Source organism: Accipiter gentilis, chromosome 24, assembly GCF_929443795.1.
Source record: "Accipiter gentilis chromosome 24, bAccGen1.1, whole genome shotgun sequence".
Taxonomy (NCBI): Eukaryota; Metazoa; Chordata; class Aves; order Accipitriformes; family Accipitridae; genus Astur; species Astur gentilis.
Window position 1 is genome coordinate 2729847 of NC_064903.1, and position 13090 is coordinate 2742936.

The window sequence follows — 13090 nt, forward strand, 5'->3', positions numbered from 1 at the left end:
TAGCTGGAGGGTTTTAAGATTCAGATGCATAAGCAAGTAGCCTTTGCTTGGGACTATGAGTAGAGGGGAAGTAACATTATGAATGCTGGTGATTCTCCTCTCCTACCAAGTCAATGAGGTAGCTTAGTACAAACAGGTGCCTAAAACATGGCAGCATTACTAAGAGGTCAATAGTTTTTAATCAAAGCACTAATTCAGGCACAGAGTTCTAGCTGCATAGTAAGACACATCTCAGTAACGGATCAAATACTGTGACCGTCCAATCTCTGAGGAACTTTTTCTCCTGAGAGTCCCTCAGTTTCCCATTCTCCAGGCTGCTCCACCCTTATTGCCCTCCCGGGTGAAGAGGTAGCCCTTACTCCTGCGTGCTAACTGCCTAGGAAAACCACCGATCACTCTGGGGAGCAGTGGACAGAACGCAGCAGTGCAGCACGGCCTTGCAGGGCACTGAGGAGCCTCTAGGCAGGCACTGGTTTGTTTACCTTTGAGCAATGCAACTGCAGACTGAAGAAAAATAGCCTTGAGCTCTCAAAACAGACACTGGGATAAGAGTTACTATTAAAATGCCATTGCAGAATACAGTGCTTTCTCCCTCCTTGTTAGTTTTTATGTAACCATATAACGGTCTTCCTGATAAAGACTGATATTAAGTATGCACGTATATTATTTTAGCAATATAACAAATAACAAATTTTAACACCTTGGCTGAGTGTCTGATGTTAAGCAGTTAGAACTAATGCAAGGTATATGCTTTACAATGAGGAAATAAAATATGGAGATGCCATGTCTAGGAAGCATTTCAAAAATATGAATAAATCACTAACTGGAGCTTTAAAGCTGTACTGGAATCCACATTTCCTCAGGGCATCCATGAGGGACATTCACCTTTAGGTTCTTCAAAACAATGTCCCCCAGATATCTCTCGGGCACTGCCAAATCCCAGCACCGCTGCCTTTAAGCCCAAGCGAGCAGTGTTGTGTGGTCAGCAGCAGAACCATTGACAGCTGCCTTACAGCCGTACTCTCTCCCTCCTTCCTGAATGGCCAAATGCAGCTCTCAGCACTTTTCCTTTGAAGTTCAAACTCCTGAGTCTGAACTATGGACCTTCTAGACAGAAAAAGGTTTCTGGACATGAAAGTCTGGTTGCTTAGGACTGATAATAATACATGTTTACATGCATTCTAGTCCCACAACTTCACCTTATCTTACATTTGGTGATTACAAAAAGCAGTGATTATGCTAATGGTAGAGAATGTAGCTTTCCCCTTTCCTAATAGCTCACACTGAAACATAAAAGCATTTTCAAGCAGATCTTAAAAATACGCATAATTGTATAAAAGTAGCAATTACAGTGAACTCTGCAGTAGTTTGCACAGAAATAAGAAAGGAAAAAATTGATAGGACTTCCCAGGCTTTCAAAAACTTCACACTAAATATTTCTGCAACTTTTGATTTAGATCTGTCTATGATCCTGCATTCCTTTTTTGCCTCTACTGGCACCAGCTCCACCCAAAACAAACAATTGTGAAGGCAGCAGTGAAAAACGAAGACTTCCCCATGCTATGGATCTACGTATAGAGTAAAACAACCTTAACAGCATATGGGATTGTATATTCTTATTTATCATTCTGAATTTTCCTTTGTTTATAAATAAGGAATAAATACCAACTGTTACCATCTAATGGAGAAAACTAAGAATCTGTACTGTATTCCCTTCTCTCTATATCCACTACTGATTGTGTGCTTCTGGAGCGTCACTTCTCTGTTTCCTCATTTCCTCATCTGTATAACAGGAATGACAGAACATACTTACTTTAAAGAGGATTTGTGAGGATAAGTTAGTATTAAGTGCTTTGCAGTGCTTCAAAACTCATTTGACTTTCACTGTCTTTTTAGGTCCTTTAATGGTCATAGTAGAATATTGCAAATATGGAAATCTGTCCAACTATCTAAGAGGAAAACGAGGAGATTTCATTGCATACAAGGTAAAAAAATTACTGGCTTCTCATAGTCACAAGGCAGAGAATTAACAACCACTGACCACAAGCTGGATTTTTTTTCCACATTGACACTGAGAGAGTTTGGTATTTATATAGGTACTTTATTTTCTCATCACATTTGTATGAGCAAGAAAAGGAAACTTTTTTCCCTGTACGATCTCATTCCCATCCTCTTCTTTTCTAGCACCTACTGAAGAATTAGTTGCAAAACCCCAAGCTGTCTAGTGCATTTGAAAGAGAGAGGGAATTACTTGCAAGATAATACCCACCACATGGCAGGCAACAAAGTAGTAGTGAAAAACTGGTATTAACTGAGCTAGGAGGTGAAGCCTCCAAAACTACAAGCCCAGTTTGGGGATTTTTGTTTCTAGGCCCACCTCCCCCCAGCTACTGAAAGCTGCTCACCCTTCCATCATCTGCTCATTCCCATCTTCCGTGTTTTCCCTTCCCCTGTGCCAACCTAAAAGTCTGTGCTGTATGCAGTGAACTGGATCACGAACACGGTCTGCATTAAAACTAACCAAATGGTTTTGGTTTCCAAACAGTTGTCGGCATCCACACAAATATTCATGCTAGCACCGATTGGGCTAGGATATGGAGGAAGACACAGGAGACCAGAAATCAGCAATGGGGAGAGTATGAGACTACCTCCTCATTGTGAACAGACAGCATCAGAAGGGCTCTCTGATCTAAGCCCTGCCAGAAACTGGAGCCTCCCCAAGATTATTTTCCTAGATGATTCTATTATTATTATTATAACTACTGTGTACAGGCACAAAAGTACATAAGGTACTTTGTGTAAGAGAAGGAGATTTTCCTGGTACAGTCACTCAAGATTTCTTTTCTCACCATTGTTTTCATGAATTGCAGGGATTGGTTATGTCTCACTCCCCAGGACAGGGTGAGACAGACACATTTCTGTGCACATCATGCACATTACAGTATCTCTCTGCTCACCTATCAGTCTCACCCAGCCAGCTTCCAACTAATTTTTATGGTGGAATACTGCTATGCATAAAATGGGAGGTTCTGTATTAATAAATAGGAAACCAGGCTTCATTAGTTCTGCTATTCAGGGAATATCATGTTCAAACATGTTTTGAGATCATCTTCAGAGGACACTTTCTCCATATGCCATTCTGTTACATATTTTGAATCCCCAGGTGTTGCATCATCCAAAGCTAAAAATCAGTTTTATACCATTTCTAGTCCCAGGAAAACTCTGACCAAGCAGAGAAAAGTCTGGATGAGTCCAACAGTGATTTGACCGAACTGATCAAGAGGCGCCTTGAGAGTGTAGCCAGCACAGGAAGCTCTGCCAGCTCAGGATTTATTGAAGATAAGAGTTACAGCGATTCAGAAGATGATGAAGAAGGTAAAAGAAACCTACCTAATCCCAGATCTTTTCTTGTAGAGATTTCTGTAACTTGGCTAGTGCTACACACAGTCACACACTTTACAAGCCCTTACACAGCTTGACTTGTTCCTGAAATCGCACATTCTTTCTCTTGACTATGCCCCACTCCAACTTTCTCACAAAAAGAGATTTGCAATAATGTATGCATATTAAAGCTGCTCCTGTTGTGTAAGAGGAGTAATAGCAATATTTTACCAGAATATTTGTGGGGCCAGTCTGTCCCCAGTCTCATCACTCGCTTGCTATAAATAGCCTCCCTCAATTTTATCCCCAAATGTTGTTTTCCCCATAGCTAAATGATATGATTAATGTTGGATGGAATTTTTTAAATTATCTGATCTTCTGCCTCTAGGTCAGTGGGTCTTAAATCAGAGTTGTAATCCTAGTAGAGAACTCACATCGCAATACTCAGGTGCAGGGCTGGGTTCATCAGCATGCAAGTGGCATGAGTGCCAGACAAGTTTGGAGCTGTTGCTCTAGTGTTTTGCCGTGTCTGTGATCTCTCCTAGATGCTGAGGATCTGTACAAGCGTCCCCTGACTTTGGAGGATCTGATTTGCTATAGCTTCCAAGTGGCAAAAGGCATGGAGTTTCTCGCGTCCCGAAAAGTGAGCTCATTAAAATGTCAGGGCTGAACTTCTTTCACAGAATCATGAGTATCTGATATGAAGAAATCCAAATACACTTTTGAGCCTGAGTAATCTGCTTTTTGCTCTTATATTAAAGTGTTGGAGACCACTTTAGCTCTGGTGGTTAAGCAATAAGTAGCACTGAAGGTGTTGTGAAGGAATATCCATCATGTTCTTGGCTACAAGGACTGGCATCTGTAACATGAGAGTTTAGATAGAAGGAGCGAATACAGATTGCGACACAATTCACAGATTATAAATAAATAAATGCAGAAAAGGCTTCTCATAGGGAAAGATCCTTCTAGTACGGTCAATGAAAATACTACTGAAAAATGAAGAGGGAGAATCCAGCTATTTATTTAGCTTGTCAGCAATGTCGGAGACTATCAGCAAAGTTAGCACCTCTTTTGGATATAAAAAAAAGTATGTTTGTAGCCTGTGGAATACCTGCTTTTCAAGTAAATTGAATGTAATAGGCATGCCAAAGTATGCACAAAACTGAGAGCTTGCCCTGACCACACAGATACCAGGGTAGCACACACAGAAATCATGACTGCATTTGCAAATGTAGCTGCAGCTGCTTTTTGACCTCTCCCAAATTTCCTGCAGAACAATTAACTGGAAAACGTCAGTACCTTTGTCTCATGCTACCCATGAAAGTTATTTAGTGTAGAAAAATCAGAAAACTAACAGTAATACTTGGCTTGCTCTCCGAGATATTTTCTCTTTTGCATCTGACAATACATTTGCAGCAGATTCCCACACACATTTTCCTTCTCTAACCTGCTCGCAACAAAACTTCATTTATCCTTCCATTTCCAAAGAAGGTCTCACACTTTCAACTCGTAGCAGTGGCTCACTGTCCAGGCAGAACCTCTGATCGTGCTTGTCCTCATTCCTTCACAGTGCATTCATCGGGATTTGGCAGCAAGGAACATCCTTCTTTCAGAGAACAACGTAGTTAAGATCTGTGACTTCGGACTAGCCAGGGACATTTATAAAGACCCTGACTATGTACGGAAAGGAGATGTAAGTGGAAGAAACTTGAAATGCTGGTCTCAAGTTTTTATTCCCCTAGGGTTTGGGCACATTAGGAACAACAGTTCTTGCAACATGTTGTGTCTTTTGCATTCTTAGGCAAGACTTCCACTCAAATGGATGGCTCCGGAAGCTATTTTCGACAAAATTTACACAACCCAGAGTGATGTATGGTCTTTTGGAGTGCTACTATGGGAAATATTTTCTCTAGGTAAGAATGGTTTAAACCCCTTTTCCCTCCTAATTTATGGCTGTATTGTTAAGAAAAGCTTTTAACAAAAGGTGATAACATAGTGCCATGTTTCCATTTCAGTTAGTACAAGTGCACAGTGCAGATCAGGTGTAAAATAAAGTCACTGGACTGAAGTCAATGAGAACTCCACCTGGCAAAGTACATGAAAACAGTGAATATTGGGAAGGGGGGAAGAAAACAAAATCCAAACCCCTTGACCTAACATTTGTAACTGAAACCAACAGAGCACAGAGATAATGCAAGCCTCTGCTGCTCGGGAGTGAAATACTTCTTTGAGAGCAATAAAGAAGTTTCTCTGTCAAACTATATTTTCCTCTAAGCAGTCTGCTTCAGGAAACCACACAGCTCAAAGGTTGCAGAGGATTACACTGCTGTTGACATAGTGGTCTGACATTGCTCGTGGCAGCCCATGGAACACAAGGGAGTTTGCCCCCATGATATTTTATCCCAGATTGATTATTTTCCCCACAAAATCTAAGTAAGATTTTCTAAGTAAGAAAAATGTATTGGCAGCAGCTGCCATCAGGTTGATATGAGAACCAGCGCTAGACTCTGCGTAAGTCATTTTGGCAGCAAACAGGTAAAATGCTTACTCTTCTGGCCGTATCATTTGCAAACCACAACATTTTTGAAAGAATAGTAATGGTGTTCTTTACATACTAAAGATTTCATCTTACAGTGCTGTTAGAAATCTCAGCCTCACTGAGATCTGGTTACTGTCCAGCAGATAAAGCCCTGAAGTTTAGACAAGCAGTCTTACAGATAGTCGGGCTTTGCTGCTCTCAAATTCTCCCTGCAGAGTGGCAAGTTTTGTTTTCCTGAGGGAATTTAGGAATGTCAGCTCTGGCTTTTCAATCAGCATTTGCAGACAAAAGAAAACAAGAAGCATTGTCAACTTAAGCTGCTGAATTTTAAAGCAAACTCTGTAATCTCCTACTATCTTTGGTTCATGGATCAGTTGAAATTAATGATAGGGCTGAAGATGCCAAGTTCAGATCTCACTGCAAAGTCTGGAGCTGTTTCTATCCTAATCTTTTTGTTTAGGGCTGGCTGCAAAGATCACAACCTGATTTCAGTCCAAGTCTTTGATTTGGACTTTTCTCTAGTTCACATCAGCAAGCAAAACAGAAAGTTCACACTCAAATGGTTAAAACAAGTGGCAGTTATTGCCTTCTCCAGAGTTCATTCCTATTTATTTAGAGTTTTGTTATTTTGGAGTAACACCTCCATGGCTCTCTAACAGCATCACCTGTGGCATGTGTTTTGAAACACCACAGAAAGATGAAGCTCCAGAAGCACCATCAATGCCCCAATTCTAACAGATTATTCAAGAAGATCTATTAGCATTAGCATGCAGAGACACACTCAGAGGGGACAGTCTCTCCATTGGGCACCTCCAGGGAACCAAATGAGCTGAATACTGATGAATGGCAAGGACCACTGCAGAAGGCAAACTGTTTATATCATTCCCAAAGGTCCTGCCAGAGTTTAACAGATGTGAACTTTGGGTCATTTGGCCTTTAATACCAAAGATGAATAAAAATTAAAATATAGTCACTGAATTTCATCTCTATTTTTAACTACTTTTAAAAATAATTTAGCTGGTTTCTTTTAATTTTAGATAGCCTCTTTTCTTAATGAAGGTGCTTACTGGGAACAATAGACCGTTCTCTTCTGAATTCAGAGGAATCTACTAAATTACTCCAAGGGCTGCCATCCGTAGAGCAGCCTCTGCCCTCGTTATGACGTAGATCACAAACTACTTTCTTCAATCCATGGCACAGATTCAAAAGCAGTCATTTTCTTTAAGAGGGTTTTTTATACAGATCATCCAGGCATGTCTGTGGTTTGGCACTACTCACATCTGCAGCTCACACGATAAATATTTAATTAAGGATTTGTGTCACTGATTGAATTCTCTTATATAAAAGTTTTACAGATCATTGAGAGTCAAGGGATGGAAGTTTTCTGTCATTGCTACAGGGTATGTTTTGGCTCCCATTTACAACTGCTGCTTTTTACTCAGACCCACAGACTTAGCGCCCTCCAAAAAAAGGAAAAAGTACTGATTAGTAAAATGCACAGTTTAGTTTGGACACGGGTCCTTTCAGGGTCAGAAGTTGAATGAAGCACGATAGGTTTCCTCCAGAAAGGCTGGCAGACTGGATCCGTTGTGGTGATACACAGGGAAATCAGGACTTGAGAGACTGTTACTTTTCATTTGGGGCTGAGTTTGCATTGAGCTTTGCGTTATTTAAATGGGGTCAGCACACCTCATGTCAGGTAATGCCAGCAATGTTTAATACATCTTGAAATCACTTACATGGCACATTACAGAATGTTGGGGTCTCCTGGACTTTAAGTGTACACTGTTCAAAAAGCAATCAAAGATAATTATGTAAACAAGCAGTGCCTGGTAGTATAACATCAGCATCTTATTATCCTACTAAAATAAAATCAAGATCAAAAGAGTGCTACCATATCCAATGCATGCCACGTCTTTGAGCATTTTGGAAGAGATTACCCCTAAGGAAAATGCCGTGCATAGGCCTTACACCATATGTTTCAGCCTACATTTCTCCCAAGCTGTCTTAGCACCCCAAATCCAAGTTATTAGGCTTATCACATAGTCCAGAAGAAGTACACTGGTGACTGGAGGTAGAAAAGGGAGAATTCCTTGCTTTTATGATCTGAGCTGCCTCCAGCTGGTAGGAGGCCAGCACCCATCAAAATATAAACTACCAAAAGATCTTGCAATCAAGAATTATTCTTTTTTGCCTTCCTTGTACTTGCTCTCACCAACATATTGCAGTTGATATGATCAATGATGTAATCAAAGAAAGATAACTGAGATTGTGAGACCAAGTGGAATTCTCCCATCCCTCCTCACCCAGTTCTACCATGTTGCCCTCAAGGTCTCAGTTCCAATCAACGTATATGCAAGACTAATTCTTACCAATAATCTCTGCTGTGCTCGTGACCCAGATCTGGCCAGTGATACTCAGCAAACTGAGGGGGTTCTTTTGCATGTCAGAATGGTCAGTGTAGAACAGCCATTCATCAATGGCATGACTCCATTCAGCTCCTCCTAACAGAATTTGGTTGGCCATGATGGCACAACAGTCGCATAATGCAGTTGGAAATGAATGGAAAAGGCCACACAGCCCATCTATTCTCTAATGAGGGTTGTTGTTTTCAGTGTTGCCCCAGTACGTTGACAATCTAGGGCTAACTAGAGGCTTATGCTCACTTCTCTGGAAAGGCTGCACCACTGTTAAATAGATATGGGATCAACTGGACAAGTTGCAGAGGTATTCATGAAGCCTCAGTACCTTGTAAATGTTTGTAAAGATAAACCTGCACAGATGAAAAGACAAGCCAGTGAGAGTTCAGGAGATGTACGCAGACAGCAGTTTAGTAGCTTGGACAACAGTCAGTGCCCCCAGAGCCTGTTCTTATCCTTACCCTTCTGTCACAGTGTAACTGTGAGAAAGCGACACTATAGTTCCTATCCATCAGTTTATTCAGAGAGATCTTGGAGTTGATAGAAGCCTGTTTTGAGATCTCCGGCTAACGGGTGATGCCATGTGAGCTGAACATTTAATTACCGGGTTATTATGACCATAATGACAGGCCAAAGACAAAAGTAGGAAGGAAAATCAAGATATAAAGCAGAAATTATGCTACTGACTATTTCCAATCTACATAACTCCAGGAAACACTCTTAATACTGTGATCTGATACTTGCACATCAAGGAAATTCAGATGTGCTGTGGCTAAGCATCCCTGAGCTTTACATGTCATCAGAGCCTATCTGTTGTGTTGAGATGCCCTCTTAGGAAGTTGCTGGGATCTTTGCTCCCCAGAGCACAGTTTTGCAGATTGAGCAGTCAGATTCACAGAGTAGAATAATTCTGGAAACAGCCACATTTTGGCACCCTCTTCACTGCTTTTATCCAAAAGATTTTTGCTGTGCTTGTTGTGCCCCCAAGTGCACAGCACATGATGCTGTTTCCAAATGGGGGGGGGGGGGGGGGGGGGATGCAGGAAATAGGCAGGAATGTTATAGACAGTAAATCATATACAGATTCTTTGAGGGCAGGATACAGATTCAGATTCCATTCAATCCCCTATGTTAAGACTTGATTAAATTTTTTCCAAATTCACCAGCCAGCCTCCAGGATGCCAAAATGTGAAAGACAAGGGTTGCATTGCACATGAAGGCTTTGATGGAGAAGGAAGGGAGGAAAGCTTACAGATCTTTTAGGTCTATCCACAATAGGTGCAGTAACCTTTCAAACTTCAGTGTAGACATCTCTTGAATTTTAGCTATGAGGTCTGGATTACTCAGACGCCTGAGCACTTTCTCAAATTATATATTTGTTCCCCTTATTTACGGTGCATCATAAAGTGCAGGTGTCGATCAACAAAGATCACGACCTCTGAAAAGCCCCCATTCGCTCAGTAGTTGAAGAGCGCATTCAATGCGTACATAGATTTATACTAGTAATTCCTGTGAAGATAACCAATTACACAGGAAAGTGAAATAAGTCTCACTCCTTCATTTTGAAGATTGCTAGGCCAACTTTTGTCCAAGTTAATATAACTCTACCAGTCCTTTTACAGAAGTCTACCTCTTAAAAGCAATTCAGTTGCCATGAACTGTCGTCTCTGGTTTCACACTAACAGTTGAGTGGCCCTGAAAATAAGCAGCATTGAACTCACACGCAGAAAAGAAAACAAGGCTAAAAATTTGGAAGGTCATTTTCCAAGGAAATGTTACCTGTAAGACTGCATTAATACATATACAATATTAAATTGGCGAACCAGGAGAGGAGGACTACAATTCCACACCTGAGGTTGAACTGCAAGGTTCTCACAGACTTCTGCAGGAGCCAGATACCTACAGCTTTCTCTGCACTTACTCACAGAGGCCAGTAAGGCCAGAGATTCTAAGACAATGAATGATGAGCAGGACTTACTTCACATGTAGTCACTTAGTGCAGGATATTGGCAAACCATATGTAATCAATTGAATGATCTGGAACTTTTCTACCACTGACCAAGAGATCATTTAAAGACTCAAACCTAATAAAATTTATTTCTCTTCTGCTATATTTTACCTTGGAGTGGTCCTAGCTGTATCACAAATGCAGAGGAGACAGCATGGTTGAAATCTCAAGAGACAGTGAGTCTGTAATAGGTTTCCAAACAAAACATGTAGGTAGTAAGCGATTGCAACCCCTTCTTTGCTCTAGCTTCTTTTACTGTCAGACTCTAGGTAATCTCAAATGCGCAGCAGAAATCACTGATATGTGTTTAATTCACTGGACTTGGAAATAGGCATTGTGCCATTCTGGAGCCTCCTCCTTATTTCTCCCATCAGGTGCCTCACCATACCCTGGAGTGCAGATAGATGAGGACTTTTGCCGACGGCTCAAAGAAGGAACGCGGATGAGATCTCCAGAGTACTCTACTCCAGAAGTGTAAGAGCTCCTGGTTTTATATTGAGAGCTGATACATGTTATTTCAGTATTACAAAAGAGATCGTATTTAAGTGTGGAGGAGTATGGAGACCTCATCAGATGATAGCTATGTATTTTGTTTTCAGTAAACACTGTAGCTGTGCATCTCTCGGGTGTCCTGATACCACAGACAAATGCTAAAGACAGACCAAGTCAGCCTGACCTTTGCCAACAAGAAGATTAACAGATCTCCCCATGTCAGTTGGAGGTCATGAATCTCAGTTCAGGAGACTACTGCGTCTGCCTTGATTTCCAATTCCATGACAGAAACTAGGCATCCATAACTGGGACTTATTTTCGGTGGGGCCTATCAGTCAAATTTTAAGTTGGGTGAAAATAAAAAGCCTACAGGCTCAGTTGAGGCAGGAATATAGAAGGAAAAACCATCCCACATGGAAACTAGAATAGAACTTCAGCACATGGAGATTTGAACCTGTCTTAATCCAAAACTATCCAAACAATGACCAAAACAAGCAGCAGCAGAAAGAAACAGTTTGGAAGCAAAGCTCCTATCCTTTTTCTTTCTTAATACCTGCGTTTTTCGTCTAGCTACCAGACAATGCTGGATTGTTGGCATGGAGTACCCACAGAGAGGCCTACTTTCACTGAACTTGTGGAGCGCTTAGGAGATCTTCTTCAAGCCAATGTACAGCAGGTACAGCCATACAAACATTTCTTCAACAAAGGTGTACATATAGATGTATATGGATATGTGTATGCATGTGCACAGCTAAAGACTATGCTGAGCAGTAACATTAGATTTGACTTCATAACAGAGGTCACAAGGAAAATGGCTGCTGGGATGAGTAAAGAAAATGTTAACTATTCAAATGGGATTATATTTCAAAACTGCCATAATAAGCAGAAACTTACATTAATTAAAAAAAAACGCTCAGTTGCCCCGTAGAGGAACAATAGTGCTTTATCTCACAAACAATTTTAATTAGATTCTAACATAGTAAACTGCCAGTAGTTGGCCTGAACTTTCTCTCTCATTTTCTGAGCTTATGTTCATCAGTGCTCTTAGGAGCTTTAAAATGATGCAGTTTAAAGCTCAGAAAGTCAATTACATAATTATTAATTTCATAATAGTTAAATCAGTTGTTTTCTTCTTCAGTAAAAACAACCAGACCAGTTATGTAACTGTCAATTTAATTTAAGAAGAAACCAAACACTCTCCTCCAGCTCCTTCCTGTTTGCAATCAAATTTAGTGAAGCTAAGTTGAAGAGGACCCAGTTTGCAATATGAAGAGCTTGTGAGTTTTATCCTATAACCAAAGTAAATTAGGGAGACATAAAAATCATGATAAGGGAATAGGGCACTTAACTGCTTCTCAAAATTAAAAAAAAAAAAAAAATCAAGCAAAGGGAAATTTGGACAAATAGTTTTAAGACTTAAAGGAAGACTAATTTCTGAAGATTACTGCAGGGGTGTAATGACAATGCAGAGTTTATTAAGATGTGTACTGAATTCCATTAAACTTGCAGCATCAATTTCTTGTAAGGACAAGAAATAAAATCCTTTAAGGCTACCATTTTAAGGACCAGCTCTTCCTAAGCTACAAGTCCTTAAGATGAATATAAGCAAAAAGTCTATACATAGGCAATATTCTTTAGGCAATTCCAAAATCTGTTAAAGTCATCTCGGCCATAGGGGTTTTGTGACTTCATGCCACTCCCTCCCTTCTCCCAAACACATGGCTTAAACTTGGATTTAGGTGTCCCTGAGAAAACTGGTCCCTTGGAATTCCCAAAGAGGCCAGCTCAATGACAACATAGAGGACTGCTTTCCTGAAGTGCAGATTGGTGAATTTCTGTTCACCTTCGCTGAGGCAGAACAGCCACACATCTGGAATGTAGTAATGATCACAAAGAACTTGCTGCAAACTCATCAAAGATGCTGCTGTGAAAGTCAGAAAAGCCAGCTACTTTTAAACTGGATGCACATATATTGACACCCTCGGTACAAACGTCACATTGCTGTGCCATATGTGAGGGACATTTAGAAGTGTGGTAACTGCTATAAAGACCAGTGAAGCAATAGCTCAGGCTGAGATGCCTGGAAGAGAGAACACACTAACTGCAGATGAGCACTGGAACATCAGAGACCATTTTCAGCCATTCTCCGTCGTAGGTTTCCCAAAGTGTACCATTTTCCTCATACAAGCCTCCTACACAGTATATGTTGGATAAAGCTATACATTTGAACTTCCACATGTTGTGAAGAAC

General features: G+C 40.7%; 1 protein-coding gene across 2 annotated transcripts in view; it reads left to right on the top strand.

Annotated features, from left to right (window-relative positions):
• Positions 1-13090, top strand: part of LOC126050133 (vascular endothelial growth factor receptor kdr-like) — a 140351-nt gene that overhangs the window by 108245 nt on the left and 19016 nt on the right. For both annotated transcript variants that reach the window (XM_049827624.1, XM_049827625.1), the window contains 7 exons: positions 1897-1985; positions 3210-3375; positions 3927-4024; positions 4952-5074; positions 5183-5294; positions 10723-10822; positions 11411-11516. In XM_049827624.1, coding sequence (XP_049683581.1) covers positions 1897-1985; positions 3210-3375; positions 3927-4024; positions 4952-5074; positions 5183-5294; positions 10723-10822; positions 11411-11516 — 794 coding nt within the window. The remainder of the gene's footprint in view (positions 1-1896; positions 1986-3209; positions 3376-3926; positions 4025-4951; positions 5075-5182; positions 5295-10722; positions 10823-11410; positions 11517-13090) is intronic.